The sequence below is a fragment of the Rhipicephalus sanguineus genome, chromosome 3, assembly GCF_013339695.2.
Source record: "Rhipicephalus sanguineus isolate Rsan-2018 chromosome 3, BIME_Rsan_1.4, whole genome shotgun sequence".
NCBI classification, from domain to species: domain Eukaryota; kingdom Metazoa; phylum Arthropoda; class Arachnida; order Ixodida; family Ixodidae; genus Rhipicephalus; species Rhipicephalus sanguineus.
In genome coordinates this window covers 85493175-85512456 of record NC_051178.1, presented here as the reverse complement: position 1 = coordinate 85512456, position 19282 = coordinate 85493175, and the positions used below count along the sequence as shown (strand labels likewise).

The 19282-nt window shown below is 44.6% G+C and overlaps 1 protein-coding gene across 1 annotated transcript; it reads right to left on the bottom strand.

Annotated features, from left to right (window-relative positions):
- Nucleotides 1-5722: 5722 nt before the first annotated feature.
- On the bottom strand, nt 5723-7919 carry LOC119384996 (uncharacterized). The gene is made up of 2 exons (XM_037652581.2): nt 7798-7919; nt 5723-6022 (listed from the first exon to the last, which is right to left on the bottom strand). Exons 1-2 carry the CDS (start codon nt 7900-7902, stop codon nt 5759-5761), a joined length of 369 nt encoding a protein of 122 aa, XP_037508509.2. The 5' UTR covers nt 7903-7919; the 3' UTR covers nt 5723-5758.
- Nucleotides 7920-19282: the final 11363 nt, after the last annotated feature.

Sequence of the window (19282 nt, the reverse complement as noted above, 5' to 3'; positions counted from 1 at the left end):
TGAGTTGCCTTAAGCCCCACTCCTGAAAAAATTGCTTGAGTTTTCCACTTCTCCCCTCGATATTCTGCATAGTTCAAAACTATATCATTAAATATTTTTTTTCAAGTGAGTGACTGGTGCAGACGCAAGCATAAGCGTTGCTTACGGGACGGCAGGGATGATTGTGATTTATGCAATTAGCTGTTTTCAGCGTTGATCGCTTTGGTGTGCAACATCAGTTAGGTTGCGCCACCTCCCGAGCAATAGTTTGACGACTGCATCCTCAAAGGGTCTGAGAACAGAGACTCGTCGATCCTATCTCGGAGGCGTTGGCATCTCTCTCGTTCAACGGCGCTCGAGTTGCTGGCGCTTCGCGTGAGGTGGCGAAACGGTCTCGGCGCTTATTTGTCCTCGTCGCCGTAATGGAACGTACGTCGCGAGCAATCAAACTGTATTTTTACATCTCCGAGTTTTGTGAAACCGCTTCGCGTCGAGTACCGTTCACCAGAGAGACTTTCCATAACACTGAATATTAACTGCCGCTAAAATCGGACTTCTCGCGCGGATTTGCGATTGCAACTTGACTTCGGACGTGTCGTTTATTCCTTGTGTTTTTTTAAACTGTTTTATTGCTCTATTTCGCTGGGTGCAGATTGGGTCTAAGAACTATACAGTAACTAATGCGCCATTGCCACATTACTCCCGTATGAAACGAATAACTTTTCGATATGGCACGGACATGTTCATCTGGGTCTGTACTGACGAAAACGCTTTACGCTAAAAATATTAGGAGAATATTTCAGCCAATCAGGACACGGGACATATAATTAGAGAATGCGGCTCGACACTGAGAAGACGCACTTACGGAAGAGAAGTTTTGTGAATTCTGCCCCTGTTTCTTATTATTGCAATAATAATAAATTTTTCTTTATTAGGAAGCACGACATTGCACAACTGTGTTTACAGTTGAAACTCGAGTGAACGAAGTGACGAACACGTTCGAATTACTCCGCGGAATCGGAAGTTCACAAAAAAGAGAGATCTTTTTTAGTTCCTTCGAATGGCCCAATCGCAACGTAGCGATACCCAAAAGTTACCAGGTATTGAATTTACTGCTAAAACATGCCTGTCGTGGGAAAAAGTTCACGAGAACGGCCCGAGGTGAGCCCTGACATGAAGCCCACCATTGCGCCGTTGCGCATCGTGCCCGGGCGATGCGAGCCATGGTCACGCGGAGCTTAGGCCCACTGCCAATATGCAAACCAGCGGACATGAGATGCACTGATTGTACGAGTAGGCCAAGAAGAGGGGAGGGGAGAATAAAGCTTATTTAAACGCTAACGGGAGGGGGAATGGCGGCAAGAAGATTGAGAGATCATCCGTGACATCTGTCGCATATTAAACCATGAAGTGACGAAAGCAACTACCACTGCCAATAGCGCCATCGGGTTCGTAAGAGCGCTGTTTTAACGCGATAGCGTTGGTGTTCATTTCTCAAGAAATACCCATATGTGTCTAAATCAGAAACAGATCAGTCTTCTTTTTTTACTCATGTTTCAAAGCCAACTTAGTGTCGCCAATGCAGGTTGAGGACAATATTGAATAGTATGGGAAGCTGCGGGAGGGAATGGAAATTTCTTCGGTAGATCGGTAGCTAGGGTTTTATCTGCAGAGTTCACAAGACTACGTATATATATATATATATATATATATATATATATATATATATATATATATATATATATATATATATATGTATATATATATATATATATATATATATATATATATATATAGTAAAAATATGCGATTTTCGTAAGTGTGCACCTTCATTTCTTTCAACTACATGCGCACCGGACCTTCAGAACTTTATTTTGATATATATATATATATATATATATATACATATATATATATTATATATATATATATATATATATATATATATATATATATATATATAGAGAGAGAGAGAGAGAGAGAGAGAGAGAGAAAGAGAGAGAGAGCGAGAGTCGTTTCCACGCTGCATGCACGTCAGTGATAGAATAAATCAATAGTAAGGCAGGCCCATTGCAGAAGCACCATTGCAGAAGCAAAGTCCATCGACGCTTTTTAAAGGACCGTAATATTCCGTGTAGAAATATTCAGAGGGCCACGGTGTGTCTGCACTGTGCTTCCCTAAGAAAACTGAGTCCACTGCGTCGCGTGAACAGCAGGCACAGCGGCTTCAATTACTGCGTGTCTGACACCGTTTCTGTTCGCTCTTGCTCATAATCAGCGGTTAAGCATCGCAGAAAAGGCGCTCGAGATTTCTTCTTCATTTTTCTCTGCTGCTTTCAAGCGCACCGTCGCGCTGCGCTTACTTAATGTACACTGCAAGCTTGGAAAGGTATTCAGTTTCTATCGTAGCGTAATTGTATTCACAAGTTAATTGCCAAAAAATGTTTTGTTCCCTTTATTTAGCAGACATTCCGGTTATTCTTACGCTGCGCATCAACTTAACAATTGATGACTGCGCAACACTGAAATTGAGTTGCAGGCATGGCGATCATGAAATAACTAGTCCCACAAGTCCAATGCTACCCACAATACCAAAACACTCAATTATTAAACGCGAAACATTTCTTAGCGAACCTCAGGCACTTTGGGCGTTTCTATCTACGTATCTATCTATCTATCTGTTTGTCTAGCCGCCTTCGTCTGGGCGCTTTCCCGGTCGTCTCCATAGGTTGTAATATACCAAAATTTGCGTAACATAGGATGAGTGTATATGACGAACACGATTCACTGGTGATGACATGAATAACGCAAAATACCTGTCGCGTACGTCATGAAACCCTTTCTCTTGGTCACGTGGGGCATATACCCGCATACCAGAGTTCATGTTATGCGGGTATGTGCCACAGGTGATAACAGAGTCTCAATCAACGCAGTAACCACGAACATAGACATTGACACGGAAGGAAAGTGATTAATAACAGTAACTGTTGGGGTTTTACGTCATAAAACCACGATATGATTATCAGAGACGCCATAGTGAAGGCCTCCGGAAGTTTTAACCATCTGGTATTCCTTAACCTGCCTTGACATCGCACAGTACACTGGCCGCTAGCATTTCGCCTCCATCTAAATGCGACCACCACGACCGGGATCGAACCAGCGACGTTCGGGTCAGCAGCCGAGCACCGTAACCACTATCCCACAGCGGCCGACGCAAAGAAAGTTAGGGAGCTGAAGACAGAGCACCCCTGGAAATCGCTGAGCTACCATCCACTTGTCCACGCGGTGCACAACGTCGACCACGCGAAATACGCAAAATCCGGGGTCAATGCTTCCTATAATAACTCTGCCGAGAGGGCCATGTCCCTCATGATTACCGGTGACTTCAGCATTGATTTGTCAAAACCCAACAACGCCTGGTTCTTAGATGGCATGAAAGACGGCTTGGATGGGGACAGGGCATCACAAGATGTCGGTGCCACGTCCAGGACAGAAGGCATAATAGATCATTTCTTCGTAAAAGCCATCCGCGGTTTCCAGCAGCTCTGCACCAGCACTACACTTACATCGTTCGTAACCGCGAACACGAACGGATCCGATAACAAGTTATGTCCAGCTGCTGGTGTTGACTGATCACGGTGGTGATGACCTTGTTCAAGAACTGCCAAGAACCCCTCCCACATATGCGCACGGGTTCTTGAAACGTGCGTGCGTTCTGCGTCATAACGGATAAGTATAAGCATAACAACTGTAACGCAACTCTAACAACTGCAACTGTGACTGTAACGTACGTGCGGTGCGCCTGCGGGTGCCGCTCGGCTGTGTATATATCTAGGGAAACTACTGAATTAAGCTTAGTTTCAAGTAGCGCCTGTCCTGTGCTTCTGTGTTCCGTCAATGTCCTATTCGAACTCGCGCTATCCAGTATTGAAAATAGAAGCACTACATATCAGCTTACTGCATTTGGTGTTGGAAACGCCTATGTTGCTGTTTGCATTGTTAAACAACTGCAAATTGGGTTATATAATACGTGTGCTACTCTTCAAAATATGTGTGTGCATATATCATTTGCACATTTCTCTAGCGTCATTCCGTACCGTTTCGCTCAATGTGAAAAATTGCGACGCAGTCATCTTCCTGCGCATGCTTCGCATAACATCGATTCCCACGGTACGTGAGATCTGCCGATTTTTTTTAATTGGTTTTTTTACGCCGTACAATCTTCCGTAATTTTCACGCTTTCAGAAAAATACACGTGCGTTCCGTGCGATCGAGGCTTTTTGTCAGTCTTGAGAAATTACCGGCGCCGATTAGAAGGTTTACGAGCAGCGCTGTTTAAGCCGGCCGTAAAAAATTTGGTGTCCGCTGAAAACCACCCGTGGGTATGCGCCACAGTAACTGGGCAGCCCCACTACCTAGCACAGCAGGTGCGAGCGTTAGACGAAAACTCTGCTTGGCCAAATCCTGTTCAGAAATGAGCAATATTTTAGATGTGGAAAACGCCTTCTTTCAAATAGCAACGTTAGCAGATATTTTGCTCCTATCCCCCCCCCCCCCTCCGCGACCACTGCCTGTCTGCTCCAACACTTTTACTGTCCCGGCACTTGCAGGACTAAAGGGCCGGGGCAGTCAGGGGTGAGGCGAGATCGAGATCCCCGACATAGACTATCAGGAGCGATGGCGTGCCTGTCGGGACCTTTATTCACCTCCTGGTTCATGAAAAATAACGGATAGAAATGGCTGCAGTATCACATTCACTTTCTGTGAGATTTGCATAAATGGAACAGATTTAATGGACAGTTCTTCAGAGAACATCGCAAATACTACGTCCAGCTCTGCTTTTGAGCAGAGTTTCCATTTGGGCTTGTTGGTACAATATCATCGACGAAAATAGCGCAGGATCAACAGGGACATGAGAAGAGATCACAGGCACCACCGCCTGTGTTGTATGTCCTCTTCTCGTGTCCCTGTTCATACTGCGCTATTTTCGTCAACGACAACTCTGCTTGCATTGTAAGGTAGCTACCTGCATCGCTTACATTGTCCTGTTGACCAACGCCACTGAGCAGAGCTATACGTGAAAGATCATTACGCCTTCACGCAGAGGATCTGGAAGAGGTGTGGCTGAACAGTAACATAATCGTTTATTTTATCTCAATCTCAAGTGTTAATAAATTTACGAGCATGCGTTCCATAGAGCTCAGAAATTTGAGTGCTTAAAATATGGCGCTAATCATGAAAATTTTAAATGGAGCGACTGTGAACGAATAGATAACAGATATTTACGATTGAAATCATTTCTACATGGATTTTTTCGGTTGTCTTTCGGGGTGTGAGGCCAGCCTGGTTAGATTGGCACTCCTGGAAAACTGAGTGCTGTTAACCATTTGCTTTTCCTAAAAGACTTTATATTATCTGTCAAAGGTTGGACCGGCCTCACGATTAAGACTATGGAAAAATCGCTTCACTGCTGCGAGGCTTCCATGCAAAGCGATAATATACGACCTTGATTAGGCTATTGACTGAATCATCGCAATTGTCTGAAAGAATGTTTCAATTACAAAGCTGATAATTTCTCGCCTAAAACGATGCGAGAAGTGCACACTTTATAATATTGGGAGCAAGAAGGCATTCGTGAGAATAATGCTGGTGTACGTGGTAGCACAGACAAGGGGCATCGAGAGAATGCAAAACGTGTATCATTGACAAACGCCTGCAGTAGGCACAGAGAAACGTCGGGCAAATCGCCTGCAAGCTCGCACGTTTTCACGACCGCTTCCTAAAGGCGCCGATTTCGGAAGGCCTCCAGGGCGGCGCGCTTCCATGAGCGCAGCAGAGAATGTTGGGCCACCGTTGTTGCAGATCCATTGATCGTGCTTCGCAACATTTTAAGGGGCACTCGTCGACGTCCTGGCACAGCTGGCGTCTGCTCCGCGTTGTCGTAGTAGACGTAAGCGCCGACGACTCCCGCGAAGTAGAGCAAGAGCACGGCGATCACCAGCAGCACGACGAGCTGCCGCTGACGCTCCTTGGTGTAACGGTTCTGCACGCAGACAGGCATAGGTTTGATGCAGAGGAAAAAGGCGTTTCACATTCACCGTAACACAGATAACCAAAAGTCTACAAAGGACTGGCAAGCTAGTTCCATGTTGCGAAAATTTAGAATCATAACTCGATCCTCTTCCTACCTGGTAAACATTTTTGTATACTTTCGCGAGTGCCAATTCGTTCTAGCGTAGTACACTCCGGCGTATGGAGTAAAGCTTCTGATTCGCATATTGCAGACAACACTGCAGAATTGCACAATATCAGTGAATGAGTAGCGAGCGTCCTGATAAAGCTAAACGAGAGATATATACTCAAGGTGGTAAAGGCTTACGCTTCAGCATCCAGTCATGACGAAGAGGAACAGCTCTACGAGGGTATTGAATTAGCAATGGAGAAATATCGTAGTCAGTACACAACAAACATGGGAGACATCAATGCGAAAGTCAGAAGAAAAGACTGTGGGGGAAAAAGTCGCAAGTATGGCATTGAGCCTAGAAGTAGAGGAGAGATGTTAGTGGATTTCGCAGCACGAAATAGACTCCTTATAACGAACGCCTTCATCTGAAAGCATAGAATTAGAAAGTAGACATGGAAAAGCTCTAATGGACAAAGAACTAGATAGATTTTACACAGTGGGGTAACGGAGGCGTAGTGGAGGACGTAGATGTAATAAGCGAGGTAAAGTGCAGTACATATAGCATGATTGGGGTGAAGGTTTGAGAACTATACTGAAGTTAGCCACTAACAACAGGCACACCTAGATGTCCTGACAAAAGATAGCGGAATTTCGGATTGCGTTTGAGAAAAATACGATGGTTTCGAACAAACAGGAAACGCTGACAGTTTGATAAGGAACGAAGCAGTGACTAGACTGATCTCTGAAGCAGAAAAAAAAGTTGGAGGTAAAACACCGAGGCAAACTCTACCAAACCACGAAAACTTGACAGGAGCACATGAATGCGAATAACTCAATATTTAGAGTACCCTAGGTTGACAAAGCTGATAAACAAGAAAGTCAATGGCATAACTACGAACAAAATCAGAGAGAAAGAGGCAGCAACGCGGCAGCATCAGAACAGCACTAAGGAAACTTTGTTTAGGAAGAGCAAAAATCCGTGCTTTAAAGCTTGAACAGCAGAATGTTACCAAGGAGACAGCGAAAGTGGTAAAAGAATTCTACTTTTACCTACACAGTTCATAGATAAGTCATCCATCCTCAAATTGAGAGCAATGCTGGTCAAAATATTGAAGTTTGACATTTAACTACCGATGGGTTTAAATAGTCCATACGAGATATGCCTGACAAAAAATCAGCTAGGCAGGATGGCATAGGAGCTCTTTTATGAAAAATTGGACGATTCCTTATTTAAGAAACTTCAGACAATATACATTCACTGTCTCAAAACTTCAAATGTGTCAGCTATAAAAATGCCAATATTACATTCGTAGAGAAGTAGGGAGAGGTTGAGGTCTTGGAGAATTAAAAACACATCAGCTTATTTTCAGAAAACTTTAGGAAGGTGATTGCGAAGAGGATAAGAAAAACATTTGACTTTTACCAAACTAGCGAGCGAACCGGTTTCAGGACAGGATATTCCACGTCGTATCACACTCATGTCATCGACCAGGTAATTGAGAAATCAGCCGAACACAACCAACCGCGTAAATGTTTATTCTTTTTGACCTCGACGGTAAAAGCGCGCATGGAGTGTCCACATAATTGCTATCGCAATAGTAAATTACTGCAGCGCCTAAAGCACTGTAACTTACCAAATCTTCTTGTTCATGTTTCTGCACTTCAAGCAGCAGCTCACGCAGTGTCGGAGCGTGGCGCGGTCGTGTGGGCTGTGGTCGCAGAAGTCCGATGATCCTCATAGGAGCCCATCGGAGCACAAACTGCAGATCAATAAATGGCAATGAACTAAACGAACGACAGGCTAATTTTATTCAACCACACGTGAACGTACACTGTGAATAAGAGCAGAATTGCGCTCTCGTGGTGGTCTAACCAAATAGGTCCAACTTAAAGGGGCCCTGCAACACTTTTTCAGCATGGTCACAAAACGCAGCCGATCGGTAGTCGAGGTTCCTGAGAACAGGCGAGCCAAACACAGAGCAGCACACCACCCGGAATTTATAATTATTTCTCAAAGTCAGCTAAAAATCGTTCCCTCTTCTCTCAACAAATATGCCATAAAACGAAAGTACACGGCAATTGGCTTATTCGAGCGTCGTGAGCGCCATAGCTACCGCGGCCGCCGCAGGATGCCGCCACGTACCCGCTCGCGCGCTCGCGATCACACTGAAAGTAAGCCGCGCGTGCAAAGAAAAAGAAAAAGAAGGGCAAGTGCTCGAGCTCATGACGCACGCTGACGAACGGACGCATCTTTTTGCCCCCTTGTCATCCGCCAAACCCTGCGTAGCTTTCAGCGCGCTTGCTAGCACGAAAGGAGAGAGAAAGCGCTTGAAGCGTAAGACAAATCCTTGCAACTCCCATACTTGATGGATTCTCAAAAGTTTTGCGGCAGTCGATTCGTGAGGCAACAAGCTCTTTTCATGAAGTCATTCGGTGATTACTTGGAAAATTGTTGCAGGGCCCCTTTAAATCGACCACCTTGAACATGTTTCTTTAACTTAAAGTGTGTTCCACTTAGAAGTTCGCATATATGGTAATTCTTCTACAAGTCCCAAAAATGCCTAAAAAGGCTCGCCGTAACCTATGGCTTTCGACTACGAAGAAAAAGAAATGAAGACTGTCGAATTCAAGTCGTCTTAGGAGAATGCACAAAAGGACCTTGTGGCGTTTTATATGCTGCGAACACTAAGACGACACTGGAGGCCACGAAAACTTGTTCATTCCTGCGAACCTGAAGGGCGCTACCTTTTCCTTCGGCACCCTAAAACGCATCTCTACTAGCAATGACGGCATATGAAAGTATAACTAGAGCCCCGCTGCCTACTGTTGTATTCATACAGGCAACGTAGAAATTGCGCGTCCTGTTGCTGCACGCCACTACGGGACAAATGGAAGGGTCCTCCTGTCACACTACTTTGTTATCACATGCACTTGTTTTCCAAACCTCTTACCTTGCGAAGACGGAGCATGGGCAACTCCGAAGGCCTCATAACACCGTGTGGATGCTTATGTCCTTTATGGGGCGAGAGTGCGCCACCTGGGATTGCCGTGCCACCGTGAACAGTGGCCACCGCGGCCTCAGCTGCCGTTGCATCCGAAGGGATGCGACCGGCTGCGGAGGGGTACACCATGACCGCGCTTTGCTGAGGAACGGATGAAGAGACGGCAAGAGCTGCCTTTGACTGCGCCTGTTTGAGGTCCTGTCGAGGTGGAGCATTTCCGGCACCGGCAGGGCGTTGCAGTTGCGCTGCAGACGTTGAACCCGCTGGGGGCGGCAGTCGGGGCATTGCTTACTTTCTTGCTCGAGCCTTAATTCTTGGCTCTTACCCACTACGGGGGATTGGCTATGAAACCGGCGGTTAATATAAGTGGGAAAATTTAGAATTTATACGAAGAAAAAGAAACTAATCGGCCGTCTAGCGTATATAGAAAAATTGAAGAATTATAAGTTTATATACCAATAAAAATAGGAATAGACCAATCCTATGAAGTACAATGAATTAGCGCGAGGAAGTCGGATGTACCAAATTTTGATTGGGAATAATTAACAAGGAAATCTTTTTGTGCTCCTAAGAAATTCGCGTGCGGCTAAGCAAACGTTCCTGTTTGCTGTGGCACAGAGAAGATGCCCGAAGGGAAAGAATATTTTCAGAGTTAAGAGTAAGTCTTAAGTTTCTGAATAGCATTTCGATATGTTTTTTCCCAAGTCTGGTCAAACGACGGCAAGTAAGAAAGTAGTTATCGATGTTTTCAGGTTCTTGACAGTAAAAGCATAGAGGAGATGGGACCAGACCAGACCACACGTGTCTGGAGGAAAGGGATTGACAACGTACGCGACAGGATTTTCACGTTATTCACGTCATGACCAGACAGACATATTCGTCATGTCCTCTTACCCTTCCACGCTAATTTTGGTCTACACCAAGTTAAGGAGGCGATCACGAGAGCAGCCAGACGTAGGCGGCTAGATAGATAGATAGATAGATAGATAGATAGATAGATAGATAGATAGATAGATAGATAGATAGATAGATAGATAGATAGATAGATAGATAGATAGATAGATAGATAGATAGATAGATAGATAGATAGATAGATAGATAGATAGATAGATAGAAACGGTCAAAGTGCCAATGGTCCGCTAAGAAATGCCTCGCATTTAAAAATTAGGAGGATGAATACGGTATCGAAATTTTGAAAAATATACTTCAAATTGCGCGTGCGACACCATTATTTATCCGAAGCAAAAGAAAGATGAACATATTCTTGAACTGGTAATTTAGTTTTCATGGAACCTTGAACTAAGGAATATTTGCGGAGTCTGGATTTAGTAGTAAAAGCTGTATAAGGCACAATGGTCATTACAGGACTATCTACACTAAAACCTCGGTGATACGATCACGGCTCGTACGAATTTCGGGGTGATACGAAATTTTCTGTAGTCCCGGCCAAGGCCCATTAACCTGCAATGTATTGGAGTACGGTTGTTCCGAACCGATGTGCACCCCGCGACGTTTGATACGAACGTACGCTAGCGCACAAGTACGAACATGTGGTGCACGCGCTGTCCCGGAAGACAAGGCAGTCACGCGCGGGCATGCCCGCTGTGCGACCATCAACGGTGCATCGTTGCCTCCGAGATAGTGCGCGCGAATCTTGGAGGCCTTTAGGCGCCTTCGCGTTTATATTACAGATGACGTTGACGTCGCGCTTTTTTTTCCCCCCGACGCGTTGACGCGTGCTCCTGTGCTCGAGGCAGCAGCGTCTTTGTACTGTGTTAACACGTGCCTGTTACGTCGATGCAAGCCATGTTCGCGCAATCAGACGTTCTAGGAAGCAAGACTGAACTTTGAGCTGCGGGTCCGTCATGAAGTCCCATTAAAGGTGGACGGAGACCCCCAGAGGCGAAGCGGACGGTCTTGGCGAAGGAGCTGGGCCTCTATCTATCGTGTGCAAAGCGCTTCTTAAGTCACTTTCGCCGCAGTACTCTGGTGTCATGCAGAAAAGCGTAGTACGATTAGGAAGGGGTGACTAGCGGTCAAGCGTCACAACACATCCGGTTCATTCATTACACACGCGCGCACGCACCGTATATTTACGGGTACAAGTATGATCGCTGACGTCTACAAACTTTACTGGCAATCATTCAGAGCTGTTGATGACGTCGCTGCGGCCCTGAGAAACACTAAATCAAAACGTTATAGATTTCAAAACAGGAGAAAGTGCCTCAGATCAGGCTGGCCGACGTTTCAATAGGGGACCTATCTTTGTCAAAGGCGCCTTGTCATCCCTGGCGTGTTAGTTTTATGGGGTTAGTGATGACGTCATGTCCAGCGGCGGCGCGTCTGTTGCTGTTGGTAATTTCTGCCTGGAAAGAGAGAAACTCGAAAGCAGAGGAGTAAATCCCTTGCCACATTTCAAGAGAGTTTGCAAACACGTTCGGGTCTGCCCTGTCAGAGTTAAAGGTAGTTGCAAAGAAAGAAAAAAAAAGAAAAAAAAGGGGGTGGGTACAACCAAGCGAGAGGGCGAGTGCAGCCATCACAAAGAGCTGCAGAAGGTGGTGAGGAAGGAAACTTTGAAATCTATAACGTGTATCCATCCGTCGGCTCCCTTCTTGATCTTGGACTCCATGCCTGCTAACGATGACGGAACAGGGTAAGTGCCCCTTGTTGTCCTTGGCGCATGTAGCTATTCTAGGCGACAGCCAATTCAAATACCTACACGAACACTTCCCGTCAGGCCCACAAGCACCATACATTAGACATTTGAGCGGCGCACAGACAAACGACATCTTAACACTGGTATGTGACGCCCCAACAGATACCACACACTTCATTATCAATGTTGGAACTAACAACCTCCACAGTCAAAATGCAGCAGAAACAATCGAATCACTAAACGACGTAATACTTTCAATCCAGACAGCTCGCCCGAACACACACATAACTGTGACAACTGTGGCTCCTCGACTACAAAACAAACACCGCCCACTGATTCACCAAACAACCGCACTGATGAGGCACACTGAGGAAAGAAACAAACTAAACACACTGATACTTAACTTGCCACATTTTCACAAGAACGTAGACGCCATCCACCACACAGAAATACACAATTCACCACACGAACACTTGGCCTGGGATGGCCTCCATCTAAACCACCGAGGCGTTGCAGCAGTCGCTCAGCGCATTAAACATCTAATTAAAGGACAACATAACGTCACTTACCAGCCCACACAAGGCCCTTCCACCATCCCTGTCTCCGTTACAGCGCCACGCACTAGAGCCACACTAGCCCACTCAGAAACATCCCACACGCAAACAACAGAACAAAAGACGAACTCACCACCGAAAACACACTCGTCTGTGAGCCAAACGGAGGCAACATACACCACAGCCGAAGCCTACACACAAACTACACCCAACGCAAGGTCCACAGCCGAAGCCTACACACAAACAACATCCAACATGAGGCCCACAGCCGAACCTTCCACACAAACTACATGCCCACCTCCACACTACCACCAGGAACCCGACACAACCGAGACCGACGAAACAAAATCCGCAACCGAAGTTGTCACGCAGACGCCCACTCTCATACCTCCACACACGGACACCCAGGCCGCAACAGTCGTCGAATCTAACGAACCAGAAGTTCAAACAGCTCCGAAACCGGAACGCGCGGACACACGCCGATCCACCCGCACTAAGACAAACAAGTGACAAACCCTTGAAATCACTACTCCCCAGACACGCCGCATTGAATTTTTACAAGCTAGAAAACTAACCCAAAAACTCACCAACTACACCTGCCACCTCAACACGTACAAGCACTGCATAAAGAATAACACAATTCCCAAAGGACTAAAACTGAAAGCGACACCCGCGTTAGGTACTCTCTCCACCCAATATCAAGATAACTGGCAAACAGCACTAGACAACGCTTCATTTTCTCTCTTAAATATACTCAAGAGCCACTGCATAGAGCAAATTGAAGAATTTTCCCAAAACCTCGAGAACATAATTCTAACAACCGAAGAAAAAAGGGACCTAGAACAATATAAAAAAAAGAGAATAAAAAATTGAGGCAAAAGCAGAATAAGAAAATGATTTCCAATCAAGGAACACCCTCCCGAACAACCACCCTAGTCCCGCTAACAACTGACAGTACAAACAGAGAAATACAAAGTACAGCTAACATCACACAAATAGAGCAGTCCAAGGTTGTAGACATTTCAAGTACATTAAGCCTAGAGGAAACAAGGGTCCTTAGCAAGGGCCTAAACTTTTGTCCAACCAACAACACAACAGATGAATTCGAGCTCCACAGAGACCTCACAGAATTTTCACGAAGAATGCGCATTAGACACTTTTTTGCAGATAACGATGGAGCAGAAACAGATACTACAACGCTCAGGGCTCAGTCTACTTGGACTCCCGAACCAGAACAGGCAATTGAACTCGACTTATATCTTAAAGCTATCACTACAGAAATCATTAATCAGTCGAAATCATCTAAAAAGCCTAGGAACATGACTTATTCGGAGAGTCGCATCATCTCTAACCTCAAGTCGCGCGAAGACATTATCATCAAGGAAGCCGATAAGGGAGGAAGCATAGTCATTTGGCCAACACAGAAGTACAAGCACGAGGCTTACAGACAACTCAATAACACAGAACACTACCGCAAACTAGACAGCGATCCAACAGAACAATACACACTCACAGTCACTAACACACTTAGATCCCTCCTTGCTGATGAATTAATAACTCCATCAGAATTCAAGTTTCTGAAACCAAACAACAAAGCAGCAGGGCGGTTTTACCTCCTCCCCAAAATTCACAAAGTACCATCCACTGAATTATACACTGCCAATATTCCAGGGCGCCCAATAGTATCAAATAACAACACCCCAACCGAGAGCCTCTCCGAATTCCTTAACCACTTTCTCGGGGACATTCCGAAGACATTCCCGTCATTTGTACAGGACACCCCACACCTACTGCGAATAATAGAAGAGATTAATAGCAAAGGCACACTACCACAAAACGCCATCCTCGTCACACTAGACGTTACCGCTTTATACACGAATATCCCGATCCCAGAGGGCCTAACCTCAATAAAGCAAACTTTAAATCAACATAATGTACAGCATTCTACTGAAGTATATTTCTCATTACTCGAACTAGTACTATCACACAATTATTTTGAATTTGAAGAAAATTACTACCTTCAAATACAAGGAACAAGCATGGGCACCCCATTCGCACCCACTTATGCAAACATATTCATGGGAATTCTGGAAACAGACTTCCTGGCTCGCTGCGCAGAGAAACCCCACACATACCTTCGGTACATTGATGACATACTTATAATATGGGGTCACGGCAGGGACAATCTAGCTAAATTTACATCATTCCTAAACTCCTTTCATCCAACGATAAAGTTCACGTCCGAGACCTCAGCTGAGAGCATCAACTTTCTTGACACAACCATATATCTTGAGAATGGTATATTAAAGACTACGCTGTATAAGAAACCATTTGACAAACAACAATACCTAGATTATACTAGCCATCACCCAAAACATTGTAAACAGGGCATTTTCAGGAGCCAAGCAACAAGGTTACGTCGCATATGTGTAGAGGATCAGGATTACGTAAACAGACTTACTACCCTAAAAGAAACACTAGCAAACAGAAGCCATCCAAACGCGTTCCTTCTTAAGGCTTACACGGACGCACTAAAACTAGATCGCACTGAGACACTCAAACCACGCCCTAAAACCACAACAACAACAACACCTCTTCTCACTACAAAATTTTCCAACGCACTTCCGAACATAAACAACATCCTCGCAAAATACTATCCGATTCTAACAACCAACCAGAAACTTAAAAAAATCTTCCCCGAACCGCCTAAGGTTGCCTACAGACGCAACGCCAATTTTAAAGATATGCTCGTACATGCAAAACTCGGAACAAAAACTACACCAACATTTGGACCCTGTGGGCGTCCCAGATGTTCCATGTGCAAACATATACAGCCAGCCACCAACGTAAAAAGCACAGCATCCGATTACCTTCACGAGGTAACATCGAACTCCACGTGCACCTCAAACAACCTGATCTACTGCATTGAGTGTGCCACCTGTAAAAACAGTACATAGGCGAAACTGGACAACCAATTCATGTAAGACTGAACGGCCACCGCGCAGACACAAAGCACAACTTACCAAAAGCAGTAGCCAGCCACTTCAATTAACAAGACCACAATTTCGATCAAGCCAAACTTTACATTCTACAAACAAACTTCCGGTCACCACGTGAGAGGAAATACATGGAATCGTATTTGATACACAAATTTCAATCCCTACACACATCAGGAAAAAATCTAGCTCGTGGTAATTTGGAATCGTTAAAAGCCATAGCATGATTCCTATAATATTAAGAGACATGAAGTACGCTCAGCTTTCAAAAACCTTAACCTATTCGCAAAATAAAATCCCGACCAGCTCCCATAATACACTATCAATATTCTTTTTTAATATCTCTTAACCTTGCATGTATAAATGTGCACATACGTGTAGATATTATTCTCTTAAGATGTTTTCATTTTCTAGTGAATCCGAACCACGGTTTCCTTCCCCCTTTCCGCGCTCCAAAGGCCGCTTCTGGCCAGCATTGTCACAGCCCTCGCTTTCTCAGGAAGTTCTACGAGTCTTATTCCGATTGTTCCCCCCCGGCCGCCCCTCGTTCCTTTCAACTTTTTTTTTCTTCTTTTTTCCCCTTTTAGTTGACGGGCGCCCAATTTTTGGAAGCCACCGACGACACTGGATGCATATGCCAGCCAATTACTTCACCCATTAAGCAGGAGCTTGCTTTTCAGGCAACCCTTTCAATATCACTTAAAGTAGGCAGGCGGCATTTTAAACGTACGCCGCCCGAGTACCTTTTTCTTTTTCTTTTTTGGCGTCTGTAGCTGCCTTCCCCACCACCTTCTGCAGCTCCTTGGCGGACATTTAAACGTAAGCCGCCCGGTTTTTCTCCCCGCCTGTAGTTTCCTTCCTCACCACCTTCTGCAGCTCTTTGTGATGGCTGCACTCGCCCTCTCGCTTGGTTGTACCCGCCCCCCCTTTTTTTTTTCTTTTTTTTTCTTTCTTTGCAACTACCTTTAACTCTGACATGGCAGACCCGAACGTGTTTGCAAACTCTCTTGAAATGTGGCAAGGGCTTTACTCCTCTGCTTTCGAGTTTCTCTCTTTCCAGGCAGAAATTACCAACAGCAACAGACGCGCCGCCGCTGGACATGACGTCATCACTAACCCCTTAAAACTAACACGCCAGGGATGACAAGGCGCCTTTGACAAAGATAGGTCCCCTATCGAAACGTCGGCCAGCCTGATCTGAGGCACTTTCTCCTGTTTTGAAATCTATAACGTGTATCCATCCGTCGGCTCCCTTCTTGATCTTGGACTAAATCAAAACGTATGCCAACTTTCTATTGTCGCATGCTAATTTTCCATGTTTTCTGGTGATACGAATTTCGGATGATACGAATATTTTTGGTAACCCCGCGAGATTCGTATCAACGAGGTTTTACTGTAGTGACCACCGCGAATCCTCACTCGATTGCTTGCTTCCTCCTCGGTAAATGGCGCCTACCCACTACGAGGGACTGGCTAGGAAGCTCGCAGTTACATTAAAACTACCAAACAAAAAATACGGCAGGTTGAAACGAAAACCAATTGTTTGCATTATTTAGATATACAGCAATTTTGAAGGCTGAATAATACCTGACTAATTATGCTCACGTTAGGAATGTCTGCCATTAGGAAAATGACCTTGATTAAGTAATTTGGTGGTTTATGGAATTGTTGAGTTTGAATAATGAACAAGATACAATCGTTGTATCACACCGATAATCGCAAATTGCCACGCGGACGTTCCTGCTACTAAAGTGAAATAAAGGAGGCTCGAAGTACATGTTATGAACATTTACCGTAATTTCCAAATTTGTGGACATGGGTTGTTTAAAACGACGAATGTTTTCAGGTTTCCTTCAGTTATGGCCCAAAGCCAGACCTCTTTATAAAAAATTTCACTCTGGTATGTGGCAGTAAATTCCTAAAGCATATTTCCAATTTACATGCGGGCAACCATTAATTAATTCATGCGAAATGCACATGAAAGCTCGTATTCTTGTGTTTGTGAAATCTTGAGGTAAATAAAAATTTGTGAACCCAGCAAGAACAGCTTAAGTCGAAACTGGCATAACTGCTATAATTGGGTCATCGGCGACATGTGCGCGGGTGCATCCGGTAATTGACGGAGGGTGGGGGGGGTTGAAACGTTAAATTCCGTTAACTTGAGACACGAGACGGGAGGACGTGAGTGCGAACTTGAGACAGTCGCTATATTAGTGAAACCAAATGGGGGCGCCCCTGCTGTCATCTCAAGAGAACAGGAAATATGATTTCACAGAAGAGCTTAACCACGTTTAGCAAAACACTTAGATGCATTGAGGGTTTCCAGCCATGAGCACTGATGAGGACACAGGAAGAAAGACGACACACCGCTGGACTAGGAAGTCTATTGATAGTTTCTGAGGTTTTATAGCAGTGGACAGCCAATTCAATGCTCGCTCATTAACATTTTTTTTTCTTCGTCGATTGTTACTGCGCATGTTCATTCTTCTGTTTCTGTTACTGATACTGACGGTTGAAAGATGGATGATTGCCCGCTATCCGGTCAATCGCCATGGCTTCTAAAATTTCGCGCGTTATATTGTCTTTGTTTTTTCTCAACATTTCTATCATAACGATCTATGGTTCAATGACAATGGCGATGATGAAAAGCCAAATGTCCAGAGGGGTTCCATTCCGAGATGCTACGTGCTCTCTTATCCAGCCATTCACACACCTGTTTGTCTTAAGTATCCTTGGTCACGTGATGAGTGAGTGAGTGCATACAACTTCATTAGAGTCCAGTGCAGGCGCCACCCGGCTAATCCCACGTGGTATATTATAGATTAGTCATCTCATGCACCAACCGTAATTTTTTTTTTGTTGCACAGAGCCACTTCACGTAATTCTGCTGTTGACCTGCGCACACAGTGAATATGCCTTTTTTGGCTCATAGCATACAACGGCGATTTCTTCTTTCCCGAGTGTCTCCTTTCGTTTGTGAGTTACAAAATGTACGTGTGGTATAACAGCAGCGTTTTCGTTCTTCCATGCATCCTGGTCTTATTGGTTTTGTTTTCGTCAGTTCTCCCTCCTCTTTGCGCATGCAAGGGATATAGTCTGCTCTTTAGCACAATAAAAAAAAACTGAAATATGTGTTCAGCGCTGTGTTTCCGAACCCTTGTTTTTGTCGGTACGTGCGTGGATTGGCTATAAAAGGGGTACTTTCCCTCCGTCCTCCAGAAGTATACATTAAAATAATAATATGCGTTTTAAGGTATTGAACACGTCGCCCTTTGTGTTAGTTGTTTTTCTTGACTGTTCCTCATGTCTATGGAAGGCTGAACAGTTGCTATGAGATAGTATAGTATTAGACGTCTTTGTAATTATATTTTATGTATTACTCATATATTTGCATTAGATATTTAGTACTGGGATTAGTAATTCAGTATACTACCTCCCGGCTCGTAGGCCACATACCATAGTGGGTGCGTGTGATAAAAAGAACAACTGGTATAATCATCGAACAATAAGAATCATGTGGCCGCAGTTAGCGCAAGAGAAATACGAGAAATAAAGAAGTAAAGACAGGAAAAAAAGCTGCTAATACTGTAGTGAAAAAAAAAAAGCATTAAGTGAGACAACGTTAGCAAACAAATATACATCATATAACGTACTACTCGAACCTTGAAAACTAAGTTTTCGTGGAGTATATTCGGAAGAGATAATATGTAGAGCTTAGCGCGGCAATCATTGGGCATCAAATTTTTAAATTCCCAAATATAATCCTGGACAATAAATATCCCTGCGGCTCCACACTAGTTTCGGTGCCCCAAATAAAAGTTTAAAAGTAGATATCCGTAGCTCAGCATAGCAAAGTGGGAATTGTTGTAACATTAGGGACAGGGGAGCGAAAGAGTGATGAATGACGGTGG

Bases quoted from the DNA above. Each gene is read 5' to 3' on its own strand.
- LOC119384996 (XM_037652581.2), bottom strand. From the start codon at position 7,902: ATGAGGATCATCGGACTTCTGCGACCACAGCCCACACGACCGCGCCAC. The intron at 6,023-7,797 runs GTAAGTTACAGT...GTCTGCGTGCAG, and splicing joins AACATGAACAAGAAGATTTG to AACCGTTACACCAAGGAGCG.